Here is a 21,634-nt window from a genome sequence, read left to right on the forward strand (position 1 = left end):
CTAGGAGATTACAACAGGTCGCGAGCCCATGAGTAATTTATTATTTTATTAATTTAGGCCCCATTCACTATTTATTTAAATTCTAGGACCACTTAATTAATTAATTAAACTAAATTATTCTAGTGAAAATTTGGCGGCATCACAAATCCTCACCACCAAAAGATTGCTTGCCTAAACCAAACACCTTCAGTTGCAGGATCCCAAATGAAACACATGGTTGTGATGAGTGAATCGCTATCATACTTTTGTTGCACCATATAAATATTGTCATCAAGCTTTTGTTGTGCCATTTTTTTTTGTCAAACTTTTGTTGCGTTACTTTGATCTAAACACTGCCATCAATCTTTTATTGTGCTATATTACTTGGATCCCATAGAAACCACTCATAAATTGCATTGATGCTCAAATCCACTGCCTTCATGCTATCATACTCATCATCATAACTAAAGTAGATCTTGTTACTTCCATGAGGAAGCTCTTTAGATGAAAGAAATGTAGTTAGGCAAGTCTCATGCCCAACTAGAGGGTAAACACCAAAATCCAAATATCTGTAGAAGTTGTTCCTGCAAACAACCATTGGTAGAGTCTGCACATTCACCACCTCTTGGAACACATGTTTTAGGAGTATGACTTGATTTATGTGACTCTAGATCATTATTCATACACTCATGTAGATGCAGATGCAGACACAAGCATTGACACAGAGACATACAAATGCGGGCACGGGCACTGGGACGCATATGTGCATGCGCACGGGTACAAACACAGATGTGGACATGGACACAAATGTGGATGGGGAGTAGATACAGACACAAACACAAACAATCATGGATATGAGTACGCATATGGCCAGAAACATGGACATGAATGCGAACCCAGAGCAGATGCAAATACAAACACAGATGGATACAAGCTTGGATACGGATACGAATACAAACATAGAGATAGAGACACACACACATCCATGTGTACCAACACAGAAACAACCACAAAAATGGACATGAAGAAGGTCATGATCAAGGAAGGATCTAATTGTAGATAATTTTGCCAGTTATCTTTTGGATCACAAGGTCTCTCTCTACTCTCCCATTGTCTCCAGTCCCAAAGATATCAATGTCAAGACTCCTTGGAATCCTATCATCATGCCATTCAATTACTCTTGGAGAATGGTCTTGAGCCTCCAAGCTCATATGCATCTTGTTCGTCCCAAGTGGTTGCCATTCTTTTTGAAAAGAAATGACCACTTCCACTACATGTTGCATAAAAAGGATTCTATAGTCATCCAAGTGGAAACTTGGTACATGAAAAGGATTAGTGGCAAATCTCATGTCTCCTTGATCGGTCAATGTTGACTTGGCAGGTATCATACAAGTATTATCTTCACCTTTCTGGTTGTCATATATGTTTAGGTGTTGTCCACGTATTTGTGCAGTAGCAAAATCTAGCAAATCCTCATGTCATTGAAAAAATCCCATGATTATGCCTTCATCCCCTTCACGTGGCGTATCATTCTTATTACCTTCACCTACCTTCTCTCACTTGTGTAAATAAGACATTAGTTTCTCTTCATAATGCTTGAATGCACTTTTGACCAATTTACATGTTGTAATACAAGGAACACATTTTAGATTGTGAACAACCCATAGCAAAGATATGATAGGTTGAGATATTTCATCCATCTCCAATGCACGAAATCATAAGGTTCTCCATAGAAACCAAAACTTTAATATCATGACAGTCCTTGATTGTGACCAAGAAACGCTAAAACACATCATGGATCAAGTCTTGCAACTCTAGATCTAAACGAAGTTACTAACCTTGACATTTGCACAATTTTCCAATATTGTAGGTCTTAGGCCAAAAGGATCACCGCTGATGTCATCAAGGCTTTGAAAGCTATCAACAATAAAATGCGATATCTTTGCCATGGTGTTATCATCATGTGGTGCTCTAGGAGCTGAGATTCTCAAGATCTTAGTTAGACATTCTATAGCTTCCAACTTGATTTCCTTGTCATGGTGTCTCATTAACCTAGATTAACACATCCTTAAACAAAGAAAGGATCCTCTGTATAAATCTTAAAGGTGATACATCCACCTTACATAAACATACTTCCAATATATTTAATGGAAGGTCAACATCATCGTTGAACTCTTTGCTAATCTTTTGTAGTGCATATAACCACCACTGTCCATTGCTGTTGGGTGCCATGGTGTAATCCAAATCCCAAATCTCTCGTTGATCTCCATAGGCTAGCAAGATCACCAACTTTGATACCCTTGTGACATCCCCGTTGTGATCTGGTGAACGAGTTTGTAAGCTAAAGCAATCCTTTGTGTACACTCTGATGTCTTGTTCGTATTGTTGGGAAGTACACTAAGTCATACTTCAAATATAGGTGGGGGCATACTGTGATGCAAAGGAAAAGGTGATGGACCTTTTACACAAGCTGAGTTATGCAAATTTGATTACAAACCCACTTACTCTCTAAAGTGCTAAAATGTTTTTAAGAGACTCAACCCAACCAAGGTGACTCTAAACACAAACCAATGATGGATTTGAGTTAGTTGAGGTATATAATGGTATATTAAAGTGATTTCAAGGTTTCTTTACCTATCTCCCACTCACAAAGGCAAAAAGACTCCAAACTGGCCTAATGATGCCTAGAAATCAGCATTTAGCCTTTTTCGTCTTCAAACACAAAACTTTCCCAAAACACAAAAAGAACTAAGACCATATTCAAACACTCTTTTGGCCATTCTATACCATACCTTAAGCTCAGGTGTTGGTCTTTTTGACGAAATAAGAGTATTCAGCTTGTACCCCCACAAATACACTCAAAAGTAGGTGATTTAACAAAGCAACTACCAGCCAGAAATATCCCCAAGGTCTCTACTCTTGAACATTATCAATAAATGTTTCAAAACCTCTAAATCTAAGAGAAATTAGACCCAAAACACGTAGAACACAAAAAACCCCAATTTGGTTGCTTCAAAACCTTGTTTTGAGGGTTTCTCCAATCTCACTCTTCCAAACCTTTCCAAGATCAATTGGTGATTGATTCACCATTAAATCCACCATATCAAACTATTCCAATCATAAAAAGACCATGTCATTCAGCCCAAACTCCTGCTTCTACACTTGTGCCATCAACTTTCAATGGAACATGCCTTGCTACAGCCTGTGATCACACATTGCATTCAATCTCTTGTAAGTTTTAAGTTAGATTCATATGGTACAAGTTTAGAAATCATCATTCAATGGAATGGTTATTAGTTACAAGAAAGCTTCAAAACAAAGAAAGGAAAGCTTGGAAAATCAGTCTAATCTGCTGGAAGTGCAAGTACAGTCATATAAAATGACTCTCAAACCCTTCAAAACGTGTAACACAGCATTCAAATACCCTATTGAAACTTCTAACACTATTCTATTGTTAGATCTCAATCAAAACAAGAAGTATCAATGCTAAAACAATGAATTTGCTGATCCAAACATGTATTTCATTGAATCTCAAAGCTGTCTGTACACTCCAGGCTTCCTTTTCCGTACAATGGAGTTCAAATACAAATAACAATCAAACTTAACTTCCCCAACCTCTTCCAACTGGTTTGAGGGATAAGTTAAGTGGGTTAAGAACTAAAACTCCATTTTCCTCCTAAATGGCTACTAGCCATTATCACTTGGATATTTGAACTTTTAAACTACGAATATGATTTAAAACTCATTAAACGTAACTCCTTATGACTCCTAACTAAGGATTTCGTCCTTTCAGGACCCCATTAACATTTCCAAACTCCTAAATTCACCTATAGACTCATCCTTAACCTTCTAGGCCTATTATGCCATGTTTTGGCAATTACATTCAATATGTGCACCAAGTGCATTATTACACGTTATTCCATCTATCATGGATCAAGTCATTACATCCAATGGCCTAATAGCCATATTACAATATTGAAAAGACCTTATAGGTCTTGTATCACTTTCAAACTCATTAGTTACCTAAGTGACCTTTCTTGTCTTCAAGAGGTGCCCTGCACCATACTGTGTGTGTAGGGAAGAGCATATGACCTATAGGTTGTTCAACGTGTAGTGAGGAGTAGAGGTGACGGTGTGTAGAGAAGACAAGGAAGGGCCGTACAAAGCTAAGGCTGTAGAGTTTCTAGCAACCCATATGGAGGTGGGAAATGACCAAAGGTGTACAGTGGGAAGAGATTTCTCAATGGCGTGTGGTATGAGTTGGGCTGGTTGTATGCTCGTATAGTGGTATAGTGGGAGGTTGTATGGTGTGAGGAAATAATGTCCGATGCTTGCCAGTTGTATGGGGATATGGAGGATGTACGGTAGTATGATGCAATGGTTCAGATGGTGATCTTCAGCATAAGATAGTAGGGGTGACCCGTGATTAGTATGGAAGTCAACTATGCAAGTGTATGGTTCAGATGCTAGTGACATGAGAATAAATGTAAGGTAGTATGCAAATGCATAGAAATGATAGCACTTTGGATTACAAGGAGCACAAATTGATTGTTGCTAAAAGACAACAACAAAAATATTTCATTATCAGACAATGAAGATTACAACGGCTTTGGACAAGATCTAAGCGACTACATATGAGAGAAAATATAGATCAATCTCTAAATGAAGGCGATGAACAAATTTGGTACACAAGTGAAATATCCGAGTGATGTTTCCAATGACAGACTAGGGTGGTGTTGAACCACTAAAACTACAAATGCAGATTAGGGAGGGTCTTCTACGTCTGAAATTGTGCATGAACTCCTTCAGCCTCTGTCTTTTGAAAATATAAAGAGTTAAATCCAATTCATGGTGATTTACAATGTCCAACCATCTTCATATATAGGCCATCAACTGTCTAGGAGATTAAAGTAGGTCACAAGCCCACAATTAATTTGGTCCCCCATTTATTTATTAAATAAAACAATTAATTAAAGGTCCTTTATTATTTTATTTAAATTTTGAGACCACGTATTTAAGTTATTTAGCTAAATTATTACTTTGAAGATTTGGGGAGATCACATTCAACAATTTTTTCCAATCTTGTCAAAGACTTACCCAACCTTCAATCCTCGAGACTTAAAAAAAAATAGAATCCTCCCAAACACTTTTCCAAAGTGGGGAAACTAGAAACTAATGCATGCAAAATGCCTAAAGGAAAAAGAAAAGAGTGGGGGTCCTTGTTGTGACAAGAGATGAACTTAAAGGTTTAGGTTTAGATCTAGGGATGAACTTGACATTGAGAGCTTATGACTTTCTTGTGTAAGCGTATGAGTGGTGGTGTGGAATCGTCACCTCAATGGTAGTTGGATAAGTTACAAAGTCAAGCCTTCTAGATTAAATGGAATATACTTGGTTGATTAAGACAATAGTTTTGAATTGAAAAACAAAATAGTAAACAAGGGGCATTTGTTTCACTAAGCCCATGTTGCTAGATTGTGAATTATTTGTAATACTTTAAGACTTAAGTATGAGTTTATACAAAAAATTGAAAACATTTTAACTCATCCTTATTTGTTGTTCCATGCTTTATCATTGTGCTTGGCTTGACTCCCCATGAACCCTTTTGCTTTCTTTTGGCTACAAAGGTACAAACAATCACTACCTTATACAATGCACCCTCAAAATTGAATACCCATTTTTATTAACAAACAATGAACTAACCTAATTTCTTTCAATTTATTTATTTATTTTTGGTTGGTAAAAGGCAATTGCCCTATCATTTTATTAATTAGTATTTAAATTACATATTGTTTTCCCCGATCAAAATATAGGCACTAGGGGTAAAAGAACGAGGAAGAAATCCCCTGGTATGGCTTGGGATGGACGTCCTATCCCCATTTGAGATATGGGTACTTAAGAAAGCGTACCTTCTATTTACAAATTGATTCAAATATACATATAATATGTTTCTTATTACATAAAACCATGGCGTTGCCATAGGGCTAAGTAAGCTTTCGTTCTTTTACATAGGCATTATTTAAATGACCTTGTGATTTTAATACTTCCTCCTCTATCCAAGTGATTCTTTAAGTAAACCTTTGGGCCTTCATTGTATTCTTATTAAATGGATAAGAGGAAAAGGTTAGTTTAAACTATCCTTTTCAATTTATTTATTATATTCTATACATTTTTTTAATTAATGCCTAGTAAACTAGAATGTCCGCACTTGTGCACCCTCCTAAGCATCATTTATTCTTAGAGGTTAGCCTATTATTAATGGTCCTCATAGGCTAATGTAGTGATTAGGGGGGCCCTTTGAGGGAGTTTCAAGGTTATTCAGCTAACCATTTGGGCATCTATTTCAGTACTCTTCATTTCAATGCATTAGTGTATTTGTGGTTTGCCTTCTAGAAGTCTTGTATGCTCGGTTTATACATACTAATTTTTGTAAGCCACTTGGACATTTGGGTCCATACTATTTATGATAAGTCTCCTGGATGGTTAGAAGGCAGCACACAGTTATATCCAAAAAGTTGGCAGGATTAGTTTTTTGTTTGATATTTGGTATTAATGGAGTTTAATGACTTAATTTAATTAATTAAAGTCGAATCTACAATTGACTTCAATATCATTAAGTAAATTAAATATCTTTATGATTACATGAGATATAAGGTGTCAAGTGTGCATTTAATGATTATTGTCATAAACTTAGGCCAAATGGGGTTCCAACATATGGAGGTAGAAGGGTATTAAAGTGACTTATATTAATAAAGAAATTATATGAGGGGCTCGCTCTATTTATTCACATATGCAAGTTAAATAGCATATTATTAAAAGTAAGAATTTTAAATAAGGTTTGTGGAAATCATGAGAGGATTATAAAAGGATATTTGACAAAGTCATTCAATATACTTGGTTTCATTTAACATCTCTCTAAGAAGCTCGAGAGCCTTGGCTTCCATTTATAAGAAATCTGATGACAAAAACCCTTGGAGTTTCTTGTTTGTCTGGACGAAAACCCATTCAGCCTATTAGGTGAATTCTTTCTAGAATTCACATTGAGCTTATTACAAGTATTTGGCATTGGGAAGGAGCTGGAAATATGATTAATTTGCAGGTGGTTTCAGACTTTTTGGAGTTGGTGATTTATATGAATTTTCCTTTATTTGGGACAGCTGGGGTTTGAGGAATAATTGCAGTTTCAGAATTAGAATTCATCGGGTTTATCTTAGATTTCAGTGGCAAAGGTTTAGTGGTTCATTTGGCGTCATATCAATTTTGGAACATCATAGGGATTCATTGCTTCCATGTATGCCCTAGGCAAGGTGACATTGGAGAAGATCATTTTGGAACAATAATTAGACAATCAGATAACAGTGAGTTGTGTTCCAAGTGTTTGACGAAATATCAAACATCCAAACTTGAAGAAAACAGATCACAAATAGCAGGGGTTCTTACATAAACTTTTGACATGACCAATGACGCTAGCATGACACACCCTCCAGCTTCATGTAAAGTGCTTTTGACCCGGACCTATGAACCGGTGAGACCACAAATGGGGGACCTTATCCCCACACAGAAAAGGCACAAGGCCTCCAACATAGTGGCCTAGCAGTGGTTTGAACCTTGGTGACAGCTTCACCAACAAAGTGTTTTAACCACAACACTGTATGTCCAAAGATTATTATAATTTGAACTAAATACTAATGAATAGATATTAGTAAATTTGTGTACCAATTTTATGTTGTGCGCCCTTCACTACATTATTTTAAAACAAATACCAATGTCTCAAACAAGATTTGGGACCAATTTAATGCAGCAAATTATCAGCTTGAATGGCCTTTTGCTCCTTGAGCATATTTTTGTGCCTTCTAGGAAATTAGACTCCACAGCAGGTTGGAATGCATTTTTCAGGCTGCCAAACCCTTTTCAAAGATGTCCTTCCTTAAAAGCAGCCACTTCATCTTCATTGCTTCTTCATAAGCCTGAAATCTTGAATGCTCTGAAACCGTATTGATTCCACAAGTACAAAATATGCAAAGTGAAGGAATGCGACAACCTTAGGCTGGCCATGTCAGCCATAGGCCTGATGCAGCATTGCCGTGGCAGCCGTACCATGGCAACCCGTGACTAGGCCGTAGAGGATAACCCCCCCACTCCCTCTTGCATACCCCATGTAGAACTTTTTTAAAATTTAAAATTTAAAATTTATTGCTTTATGAAGTTTTCTTTTGTTTAGTCTAATATTTCAATATATAAAGAGAAATCAATATATATATATATTGATCGGTAAACGGCTGAAGCCTAGATTAATTATTGTTATTTATTGTAATTAATTATTTTTATGTGTTAAACGAATTTGAACCCAAGACCTCCCACATGAGAGGCTCACAAGTTACTATTGTGTTGTAGGCTCTTGCATATATATATATATATATAAAGTAATCATAGTCCAATCGATTGATAATACCAAACTTTATGTTCAAACCGTAGCTGGTCATTATTTTCTCATTTGCTAATTGCTTTCGTCTAGCTTTTTTTTTCCAAATCAACATAGGTTTTTTGACCAATCTAATGTAGCTTAGTTTTCTAAATTTCAATCCAAGAATTTTCTAGTTTTGGAGTTTTACAAGAAACTTCTACACGAACAAAGTAAATTTTCTTCTCCCAATTTCTCAAATAACAATATAACCCCAAAACGAATTTCCCTTTTCAAATTTACAGACAAAGCAAATCATTATTTTCAGCAATCAAATCAAGCACAACCTGACATACATAGAGAAGACAATCTTAGAGAAGAAAATATTTAAAGGGTTTTCCAAACCCTACCTCAAATCCACCAGCTGAAATCTGAGACAACACAAGAAAAATATACGATCTAAAATATTCCTAAGCTTTGAAATAAATCTTGAACTTCAATTTCAACCACCAAAATCTGTAAATTCTGACTCTCCAAGAAGACTCCCAAAACTTGTATGCAAAATGACCAAAAATAGCTCAAAAAAAGGAAACCTAGCCCTCCAAGGTTTCTAATATGCAAATCCTTAAAATGACAACTTAACTTAAAAATTAAATAGTAATTATTTTATTTATTATTTCTCTCCTCATGCATGCTAATTTAATTTAATTAATTTATTTTCCATTCTTTATTAATGCACACTGTTTTGAATCACGTAACTAATATTTATAGCATGTTAATGCAAACTCATAATTAATTATTATAATATTATTGATGCATTAAATATTAATTTTTCTTTATTATTTAATTAAATTCTCAATTTCCACAATAAGACATTTTAACCAAGTCCCTTAATTAAATACACGTATTGAATTAATTTTAATTAATTAAATAACCTTATATTTAATATTTCCATATTCCAAGAAATATAACTAATTTACTATTTAATTAATCTTATTTAATTTCCTTAACTATTTAAATACCACATCCCATAACAAATTACATGACATTCAACAAGCAAGAAAATCAACTAAATCCAAAAATGCAAATCCGTGCTCAAGGGAAGGGGTCGCAAATTCACGTCACCTTAAACGAAATCGGATGGGTAGTCAATTAGATATTTGTCCACTATTTTAGGACAAATGATGGCTTAGGTTGTGATTTGTACCTGAACATTATCTCCCCTCTTACCATTGAGATATTGTGATAGGGCACACTCAACCTAGTAATTTAGGGAAGTTGATATCTAGTACCTTTCAATCCTGCATAAAAGAACATACATCCATACATATAATAGATAATGAGAGGGAACAATACATCGTGCAGATCCCACTCGCTGGTGACAATTCCCTCCCTCAATCACATCCAACACATCAAACAGAAATGTAAAACATATAACTTATAAGATATCCATATGCATGCAAGTATGGGTTTAGTAACCAATATATACATACATGGTATTATAACATATATTCCCATCATCATGAAGATAACCAGAATCGTCAACTGAAAATACATAGCATGACATTGTCATGATAACAACCATAAGCACTAAGTGAAAGCATATAAAGTATCCTCATCATGCGAGTAACAATAACCATCAATTGAAAGCATATAATGTCTCAATTGAGAAATGGCTCATGATATATAAATCTAACCATAAAGTGGTGCCATACAATTGTGTCCTCAAGTATCACTGAATAAACCAACACACACATGAGAACTGACCTAAAAGAGTTTGGCAATATGAACTAAAAAGTAAAGTATGGGTAGGAATTGCATCCACCCCCCTAGAATTAAGGTTACTCCTGGAAGCCTACAAACAAATAGCGATACAAATTATGAAGTCTCACTGTGTCCTAAGTCGTTGCTGACTCATCAATTATGTCCAATTGGACCCTTGCCTATTCGATAGTACAACCCTTGAGAGTTAACTCCCGCTGCTGTGTTATGTAAATGAACTCCAAAGTCAATTGCTCGTCCTCTACCTATAATGCTTTCTAGTCAATAATAGGTGTCACATTTGGAATATATTGTCTAAGTACTGAAACATGGAAAACATTATGAATACAAGCTAAGATGGGTGAGAGTGCAATACAGTAGGCAACTGGGCCTATCCTATCTAGAATCTCAAATGAGCCAACAAACCGTAAGTGCTAGCTTCAAACCCTTTCGATAATAGATTAGACTCTTAATGGATGCACTCTCAAAAATACTTTATCTCCAACACCAAATTGGTTATCCACCTTATGAGCATTTGCATACTTCTTTTGTCGTTCCCGAGTTGTGATCAAGTGCTCTCGAATGCACACAATGTGTTGCTCCATATCTCAAAGCATCTTAATACCCAATAGAACACAATCCTCTAACCTATCCCAACTCAGAGGTGTATGACAAGGACGACCTTACAATACCTAGAAAGATGAAACACCAATCGAGCTGTGATAATTGTTGTTATAAGAAAACTCACCCAATACAAGTAGTCCTCCCAATGAGCCTGCATATCCATGACATACATCCTCAACATATCTTCGAACACATGATTAACCTTATCTGTGTGACGGTTGGTTTAGGGTGATATGGTGAGCTAAATCTAGCTGAGCTTCAAGATCATGCTTCAAGGAAGTCTAGAATGCAGATGTGAACACATGATCCCTATCAGAAATATATATATATATATATATATATATATATATATATATATATATATATGCAATCATAGTATGTGTATGCATATACTATGATTGCAGTATGAAGAGGTGAATTAATGTTCAATAGATTGATTTGCAATAGCTTTTGAAGACTTATAATTTCCTATAATAATAAAACAAACTAGTCTGTCTATAAGAAATACCTTACCAACAAACTAATTTATGTTTTATTAGAAAACAATAAACGAATCTATTTATTTAGTATACTAAACTATACATTGAATATGTCTGATGTAATGCACTTCCAACACTAACCCTGGTATCAGATCCTCCCAGGTTAGATTCCCAGTCATTGTTTTTACAATTGTATTGCTTTCAAAGAGCTACTAAGTTATGTTCCTAATCAATTAATGTCAATAATTAGATGTCCTTTTCATTCGTACAAGCACAATATCCAATCAGCTTAATATTAGATGCTAGTATGTCGAGGTATTAACATTATTCACATTTGGGTTTTTGCAGATAAGATCTGAAGAAAATTCAGCACTTGGCATTGTTCTAAACTTTTCAAATGGTCTGGGGATGAAAACTACTGCATTTCTTGCACCTGAAGACACTTCCGTCAGCAACAATTTTACCAATGATCAGTCCAAATTTGTTGTTTTACTTCCAAGCCAGAACCAAACAATATCGCCAACAAAGTTTTCAATTCCCGAGGTCCAGGCTTCAGCAAGCCTCCCAAAGGTAAGCAATAATTGGGTTTTGAAGGAATATAACTTGAAAATGGATGGATACATGCTAAGCACGATTTACAGTGTCAGCTTCAAAGGGACCCTTAATACTGATAAGGTTTCAGAAATTATCAATGAAAACAATTTTGTACCTTCAAGCTATACAACATTTCAGGCCAGTGAACTTCTACAAAACCAGAATGCAACAGGATCTTCATCCGTTATAGAGAGCACTGCAAATTTGGAATACCAGGCATCACTTGGAAACATTTCCATTACATCCCCTGAGGATGATAAGATAGTTCCACCATCAGATATGTGGATACTCAATGGTACTGATATCTCTTGGCAGGCGGCATCCACAGGAGGTAGGATGTTAAGCATTAATATTGTCTGGAAATTGAAAGAACGATCACATTTGTCAACTGTTGAACCTGGCTATCTATTTCCAAGATATGATCTGTATGTCGAGAGAATAAATCAACTTCAAGTAAATAAATTGAGAGGTATTCATCCCATTATGGACAAGGAGGTGGATTATCTGGGAGTAGCAGTTGTACAGGCTTTCTATGTATCCAATCTTCTGGTTCCTTCAGAATGCAAAGCATTAAAATTCATTCTGCGAGTATGTATGCCTTCTGGAATTTTTGTTTCTCTAGAAGATAGCCCGTCATTTTCAATCAACGTACCATCTATGATATGAAAAAAGGGCTCATGGGGTAAGAGGACCTGGCAATTAAGCACCCTAATTTCTCACTTCTCAAAATCTTATCTGGAAATTTCAAATTTCTGTCAAGTCCCTTACTCGTAACTAAGATTTCAAGCCGGTGTTATTAGATATGATGACACTTAAGCATGCGTGTTACCAAGGTGTCCAAAAGGTTCAAGAGAAAAAGTGAGGCTCGTGCTTGTGTACTAAGTAGTGTTTTACTGACTGCTGATGTCAAATCACGTAATTTGTTACCATTTTATTTAATATCTTTATAGTCACAGCTATTGGTGTGATATTGCCAAATATATTAGTATTAAATCAACAAGTATTATCATAACTATTGGAAAGTGCTAGACAAGGGCAGAAATTTATATAATAATGCTGGAAGCATATTGTATATCTTTAATATTTTATAATTTTATAACTTTATAGATTAATGATGGTTTTTTAATTTTATGTTTTATATTGTTCTCTTTACTTCAAATTATTATATAAGTTTAAGAAACCAATTTCTCTAACACAATAATATTGAACATTAGGAACACAAATTATATTTTAAATACTTTGACTATTGAACATTAGTTTCTTAAAATCTACATTCAAAACTGAATGAACCATAAAATATGAATACAAACTTATAATTATATATTCCTTTTTTTATAATATCAAAGAAAATGTTGTATTTTTTAAGGCAAGACCTACAACACAATGGCAAGTTGTGAGCCTTTTGGGAGCTCTTAGGTTCAAGTCTACTCGAGCTTAACACATAATAATAAGTAATCTCAATAAACGATAATAATTTATCAAAAATAATAATTCTTAATCTAGACTTTGGCCTATTACCTATAAAAAACAAGTGATGCAAAGCGTCAAAGTTTCTGCCAATAGTGCAGTGCATTTAGATCTTCAAAAATGTAGAGGGCTTAGTGATTTGATTAGAGAAAATTATGAGCGAATGTAACGTAACCATATAGAGGGGGCTTCTTCGAAAAATGTTATTTAAACAAATCGTACATGTATTATTGGTAAACTTATTTCGTTTTCAAAATTTTGTTGTTGATTTTATGTCTTGAATAATATGTATGTGTTGGACTGTGATAATTTTGTATGATAAATGCGTAAATCTATTGAGCTTGTTTTGAGCAAGTCTTTGAAGAACTGTCTTATTGTTGCAATAAATAACATATTAATAATAGCATCATTAATTTAAAATCTCTTTTAACAATTTAAAAATTAAATAAATTCTAAAAAATACATTAAATGTGAAAATTATTGAAGACCATTTGATATAACTGATTAAAATTAACATAATTTATCTATTAATTATAAGAGTTATTATCACAACAAATGATATTTATTAACTTAAGTATATTTAATTCTAATACTGTAAAAATACATAAGTCAAAATATATTTTTTAAAACAATATCTAAATCAATCTAAATGTAAATAGATAAAAGTTGTTATTAATATGAATGACACGAAGTTGTCATTAATGTAATGAAATGATGTATTTTCATATGTTACAAAGAAAATTTAATTAACTTTAGTAATTGTAAAAAGATAAAGTTGTTTTTAATGAATGACATAAAACTGTCGTTATGATATGACATATCCCGACGATTGCTAGTCTTTGTCTCTCATGGCTGCTGCATACAGTACTCCAATGGATCCCATGTCACCCGCTTCTCGTACCTCTTAATGGCTTCCTAAACCCCTCTGTACCTTCTTTCTCTTCCTATGATGCTATGCTAGATTCAATGGTTATCCATGCAGGCCTCGGTAAATCTGCGGGTAGAAATGCTTTTATTTGTTCCCTCCACTTTCTTTGTATTTCATGAGCAAGAGAATCCTTTCATCTTCCTTCGTAAGTCAATCTTTAATATTTAATATATGGTGACCCTGCCACCTTGCGACCCTTCTAAGGGTCGCCATAAATATATTTTTTCGTTATTTATTATATTATATTCATTTATGATTACATTTAATGGTTAACTCACTTTCTCAATAATTTAATGAATTATAGTATTATTTTATATTTGTTAGATAAATTAGAATTATTTTTATTATGTCTATTTTTGTTAGTTATTATCATTTTAATAATATAAAGACATCTATTATTATTATTATTGTTATAGACAATATCATTGTTTCATGAGTCAATATATATGTTTCTATCAAAATTAATAGATATCAAATGTCACGAGGGGGTTATTACGTAAGACTATCTTTCAATTATACTTTGGCTGATGACCTATGACTTTAGTCTTACACTATGTCAAAATATATGAACAACGTAAGTGTTATCATAAAAAAATGCTAGCTATCAAATTATTCATACTATGTTCACATGATTAAAATAACATTTCTAACCATACTAAATATGCACCCTTGACCAAGCTATTAACTCAACAACCTTATGATAAGTTGGAAAACTTTTAGATTGATAATTGTGACAAAAGTGAATTTCCAGAGAAGATTGGTTCATATATTGCTTGCTTCCTAAAGCCTAATCTTAATTGGTATTTTTAAGGAGAAGAGTGAATAAATGATTGAAAGTAAACCTACACCTACTATATTGGCCCACCTAATTGATGTTTCAAACTTACAATAACATATTGACATACAATTTTTAAGACACTGAGAGGCTTCATGCACAACATAAGTAGTACATTGGTTTATGCATCAATAATTTGTATGAATGCATTGAGTTTTCTCAAACTAAAGAAAGAAAATGCTATGTTTTCACAACTAAAGTTGATTTAATTTTCTAGGTATGTAACAAATGAAACTAGCTACAAGATCTATTGCAAGAACTTTAAGTGATCCAAAACAATATTTCCACTGACACATCATATAAAATGGTAGTCGAAGGTGTTTTTAAAAAAAATCTATATGGATTTCGAAGACTAGAACTATTGGGAAACTTGGAGAGGATAAAAAATTTAAAATATTTGCTTAGGTTTCGGTCCCTTATTATTTGTTTGCAATTTCTATTTTTGGAAAAGTTATTTAGAATAAAAACAAGGTATGAAACAAGTTTTTTCTTGTCACATCACAAATTAAGGACAATAATAGTAATTTTCAGAAGGATATTTTTTCTTACTACACCTTGTATTGATGTTTTTCCAAAAACTTTCAAGATGAGATGCAAGAAAGGAAAATGTTTTCTTATGATTTAGTTTGAAGGTATATGAATGTGTTTGCTTTCCTCATGGCTAATCGTTACTGATTCATTGAGTTTGTAGAACCAATAACTGGTTAGTTTTTAAAGCTCCCTTGTGAGGTTATTATTGAGGATGTGGAGAAATATATTGAAATATTTTTACAAATGCCTAAGGATGCAGATGGAGAAAGATTTGGTATTGTGGAAGGCTTGTCAAATAAAATGATTAGGAAGGTGGAATTAGGACATGAGAAGAGGATGGAGAATCTATTTTTAATGGTGAACTTGGCTCAAGTTTTATAAGCATTTAGTCAGCCCCTTTGGAAGAAGAAAGTCAAATTTTCTCAAGCAAGATTTACCAAGTTTTCTCCTATTCCTCCATGGGCAGCGAAGATAACTCCATTTGAAACTCGTGTGAAGGAAAAATTTGTTGTGAAGGTCCAAAGGCTTAAAAATAAGGCTAAAAGAGACTATATTGAAATATAAGAGGTAATTATTAAATATTGGGTTGACAATAGTGATGAAGAAAAATAAAAAGAAAAAATGTTATGAAGAAAAGAGTAAAGAGGGTGAACCCACAATAATGGGTTCCACTTTAGTGGGACGAAGAGAAATGCAAAAAAAATTGCAAAAACGAAATCGAGTTTTTCATATGTTCGCAACGAACATACAAAATACGTTTGCAACGAACATATATTAAAACAATGTTTGCACTGAACATATTATTATATAATTACATATGTTTGCAGCGAACATATGTAATTAATATGTTTGCTGCGAACATCCAAAACGTCAATTTTCAGCATTTAAAAATATTGTTTTAACCCTTTTTTGTCATTTTTTACAACGTTCATTGTTCAGTCAAGCGTTGGAGCGAACGTGTGGTCTCTTTCATCGTCATCCTATCATTTTCCTTTAGATTCTCCTCTTCAGGTATGTCTATATATTATTATTTTAAATTTTTTAACGTTTTTAATGTTTTTAAAGCATTTTTTAATGTTTTCAAAGCATATTTTAATGTTCTTTACGTTTCAATGTTTTGAAAGCACATTTTAATGTTAATTTAATATTTTTATTGTTTATTTATATTAAACTTAATTATATTAATTTAGAAAATATTAGAAAAATATTATATAAAAAATATTAGAAAACAAATTTAGAAAACATTATAAAAAACATTAATTTAAAACAAAATTAGAAAATATTAGAAAATTTATAATAATATAAAATTTAGAATTTTTTTAAAGAAATACATTAGAAAAAAATTAGAAAATTTATAATAATATAAAATTTAGAAAAAAATAAGAAAAAATTAGAAAATTTATAATATAAATTTTAGAAAAAAAATTTAGAAAAACATTAGAAAAAAAATTAGAAAAACATTAGAAAATTTATAATAATATAAAATTTAGAATTTTTTAAAAGAAAAACATTAGAAAAAAATTAGAAAAACATTTTAAAAACATTAGAAAATTTATAATAACATAATGTATTAGAAAACAAATTTAGAAAAACATTAGAAAAAACATTACATTTAAATATTAGAAAAAAATTAGAAAATATATTAGAAAATATTTTAAAAAACATCAATCTTGAAAATTAGAAAACATTAGAAAAATATTTTAAAATATTAAAAAAACAATAGTGTAGAAAATAAAATTTAGAAAAATATTTTCAATATTCATATAAATTTATTAATGTTAATGTACATGTTATTGATTTTTTAATACATCTTAATCTTTTTATGTTTACGTATATGTTTTATTCATGTTTCTGTATATGTTATTCATCTTAATGCCTTATTCATGTTTATGTGTATGTTATTCATCTTTATGCACCTTAATCTAAATTATGTAATTAACTATATTTAATGGCATACATCTTAAGGGGAGATCCTAAATTATACATAAGAATGCAGATTAATATATATATATATATATATATATATATTTTATTTCATAGATATATGTATATATGTTAATGTTAAATGTAGACATGTATGTTTTCAATATTCATGTTTATATGTATATGTCAAATTCATCTGAATGTCTTAATCTTAGAAGTGTAATTAAATGACATGTCTTAAGGGTCCAGATCCTAAATTATACATGTAAGAATGTAGATTAAAATGTATTTTTTTTGTTTTGAACATAGATGTATGTATATTTGTTCATGGTTAAAGTAGGTCCATGTACATGTTTTCAATAAATTCACATTTTTATATGTACATATGTTAACTATTGATCTTAATTTGTCTTATAACTAAGTGTAATTAACTATATTTAGTGACATGTCTTAAGGGGAGATCCTAAATTATACATAAGAATGTAGATTAATGTATATTTTATTTCATAAATGTACATGTAAATATGTTCGTGTTAAATATAGACACATGTATGCTTTCAATATTCATGTTTATGCATATGTTATTATTTTTAATGTCTTAATCTAAGTATATAATTAACTATATAATTCAATGACATGTCTTAAGGGGAGATCCTAAATTATACATATATAAGAATGTAGATTAATTTGCATAGGTAAGAATATAACATACATACATACATAAGAACATATAACTTAGAACGTGTATGACCTTTAGAAGAATACGTGTTATAACATTTAATTAATAAAAGTTAATTATAAGAACATAACTTGATTATATACAAACATAAAGAATGTACATCATATAATCTAACATGTAAAGATTATATATTATAACTTAAATTTTAACTCTTAAACCTTAATGCTAAACAATAGTCCTAAATACTAAACCTGGTTATAATCCTAACTGCAAAACCTTAATCATAAATTATAACCCCTAATCTTAGATGCTCAACCATAACTCCTAAATCTCAATTTGAAACATAGACCTAAATGATAAACCCAAACATTAAATAGTAAATCATATTTACGTGATCATAACTTTAATTATAAATATTAAAACTGTGTGTTAAAACCATAATCCAAAATCGTATCCCTAATACAAATCCTAACCCTCTAACCATACTTCTAACAATATGATGTAAATCCATACCCTAACCCTCTAACCACACTTCTAATAATGATGTAAACCCATAACCAGAGAATCCTAATCATAATCATAAATCATAAATGTTAAACCATGACCCTAAATACTAAACCCTAATCTTTGTACACTAAGATCCTAAAATGTTAAATTTAAATGCTAAACTCTAATTCTAAAAGCTATAAACTAATTTTAAGTGTAATAAACCATAATTCTAACCCTAATCGTAAATTATGGTAAACCCTTATACTAGATGATAAGCCCCAACCCTTATCCTAAATTATAAGCCCTAATCATAATCCTATCCATAAATTTAAACCCTGATACAAACCATAACCCTAAAAATAATACTAATAGCAATATCAACCCATATCCTAACCCTATAAATAATACTAATAGAAATGTAAACCCATACCCTAACCCTAATCATAACTATAACCCTAAATCCTAAATGCTAAAGCCTAATACTAACCCTAATTGATAGATTATAACTTGTACTCCTAACCTCCGACCATGATCCTAACCCTAATCGTGGTCTTAATCCTAAATCATAGCCCTAACCATAATCCTAATTCTAACCCTAATCCTTAACTAAAATAGTTATCCAAACCCTAACCCTAACCATTATCCAAACCCTAACCCTAACCTTGATCTTAAAATTTAATTTCTAAACCCTAATATTATAAATCATAATTTACCCTAAATCATAATCTTGAACCAAATCATAAACTTCATATGCTAAACCCTTATCCTAAATTCTTAACCACATGTGGACCTTAATATTAACCCCTCAATAATGCTAAATTATACTTGTATAAACCATAACAATGTCATAACCTGTCCTAAATCTTACCCTAAAATTGAGCCTAATTATAACCTTTACACTAAAACCCTATTTAAAAACCTAATTGAGGCCTAACTTACATAAAATTAAAACAAGTTGACCCTAATCCTAAATTATAATATTACATTCAAGAGATACATGCATACATAAACACATGTACATGTCCATGAAGTATGACCCTTGTTTTAAATGATATATGTAACCCAACTTGAAACCTAAACCTCAACATTATCCTTTAAGAGTAATATAAATAATTTATTACCCTAATTGAACTCTAATAATACCCCCCAAAGTATAATAAAATCCTAACAATAAATTAACTCTAACCATAACCAAACTCTCAACTTTAAAGTTATCTTCAACCCTAACTATAAATCAAAGACTTTCCCTCTAATTTGCACCTTATCCTACTTGCTAACCTTAATTTTCCTTAAATCATAACATTAAGTAAACTAATATATCCCTATTTTAACCCTAACTATAATATAATCTAAACTATAACCATAACCTAAGTTTACCTAACCCTAACATTCATGATAACCATACCCTAATTTGAATCCTAACAAAAGCTCAATTTGAATCATAAGGACCAAAATCATAAAAGCCCAGAGGTTGTTTGAACCTTAGTAGAAACATTAATAAAAAATTATTTAGCCATCATATTAGACCTTGGACAACATATCTCATGATAAAAGATCAACTGAGATTCTTGTAAATGATTTAAAAATTAGTTTGGATAAAAGCTTGAAAATAAGGGATTAAAAAAGGTGGTCAAAGTTGACTTCTTTTTCCTCAAGATAAGTTAAACTTGAACATTTATATGAAAATTTGGAGATACATGTGGTTAAAAAAATAGTATGATAAAAAATTGAGTGCCCATGCATTTTTTATTTCATAAATCTAAATTATAATTTACAACATCTTTTTAATCAAATGATACTATTTTCACTTATTTGAAAACAACACACATTAAAATACATTATTATATATTATGATATTGTGTTATTTCTATTTAAGGAAAATATAGAAAATCTAGCTAATTAATTTAACACATTTTTAATTAATAATAAGTAAATATATTATTGAACTTTCTTATTATATGATTGAAAGTTTATTTTGAATAAATTATTGTTAAATGAAATATAGTAAATCTAAGTTTACTTATTATTAATTAAAAATGTGTTAAATTAGCTAGATTTTTTATATTTTCCTTATAGAAATAACGTACAATGTCATAATATATAATAATGTATTGTAAGTGTACCTAGTAGACTTAGCTAATTTTTAATTAATAATAAGTAAATATATATAGTTAATTTAACGCATTTTCATGTTTGAAAGTTTATTTTGAATAAATTATTGTTAAATGAAATATAGAAAATCTTTTCAAAACATGTCATAATATTGATAAACTTAGAAGACATTCTCATGAGAAATGGATTCATGTGAATCGCTACTCTTGAAACATGGGTCAATGAGATTGACTCATAAACTATATGATTAATTCCTTATAGAAATAACACAATGGACCATAATATATTAATGTATTTTAATCTAGAAAACTTGAATTAAGGTTTCATATAACTTTCAATGTTTTGAATTGCACTTCTTAGAAAATTATAAAAACATATTACTTAAATATCTAATAAGATGAACCCTTTATATTTCTTATACAATTAGTAATCAACAGTTACAAAATAGGAAAACTATTATATATTTTTTAGAATTTAACTACTCCAAAAATTTGATCTAGGGGATAAAATTGTAGAAGTTGTGAAAACCAACTTCACAGATTGCCAAGATCACCTGCATGCAAATAACCTATTGAAGAGAAACTGAAAAAGAAGGAAAAAACAGAGCTTGGAAGAACTCAACAAGATGAGAGAAAAACTGTATTCCCAGATTGATTGAATGAATGGTTGAAAAAAGAATTACAAGAGTTCAACCTTAAAGGTGAATGAAAGCCCTAAAGCCTAAAAAAGCTAGGTTGCACAATATAATTAATAAAATATTAATTATATGCACCTACAAGATAGCTTAAGAAAACTAGAGTAATAGGCAACTTATTTAATTAAATCAAAGTGA

General features: G+C 31.5%; 1 protein-coding gene across 1 annotated transcript in view; it reads left to right on the plus strand.

The window, feature by feature from the left end:
* Positions 1 to 12,964, plus strand: part of LOC149549291 (cytosolic endo-beta-N-acetylglucosaminidase 1-like) — a 231,080-nt gene extending 218,116 nt beyond the window's left edge. The window contains exon 11 of the mRNA XM_089792735.1: positions 11,593 to 12,964. Coding sequence (XP_089648861.1) covers positions 11,593 to 12,504 — 912 coding nt within the window. The 3' untranslated portion in view covers positions 12,505 to 12,964. The remainder of the gene's footprint in view (positions 1 to 11,592) is intronic.
* The last annotated feature ends 8,670 nt before the right edge of the window (positions 12,965 to 21,634 follow it).

This window comes from Cupressus sempervirens, chromosome 7 (assembly GCF_028749045.1).
Source record: "Cupressus sempervirens isolate cs-2001-9-10 chromosome 7, ASM2874904v1, whole genome shotgun sequence".
NCBI classification, from domain to species: Eukaryota; Viridiplantae; Streptophyta; class Pinopsida; order Cupressales; family Cupressaceae; genus Cupressus; species Cupressus sempervirens.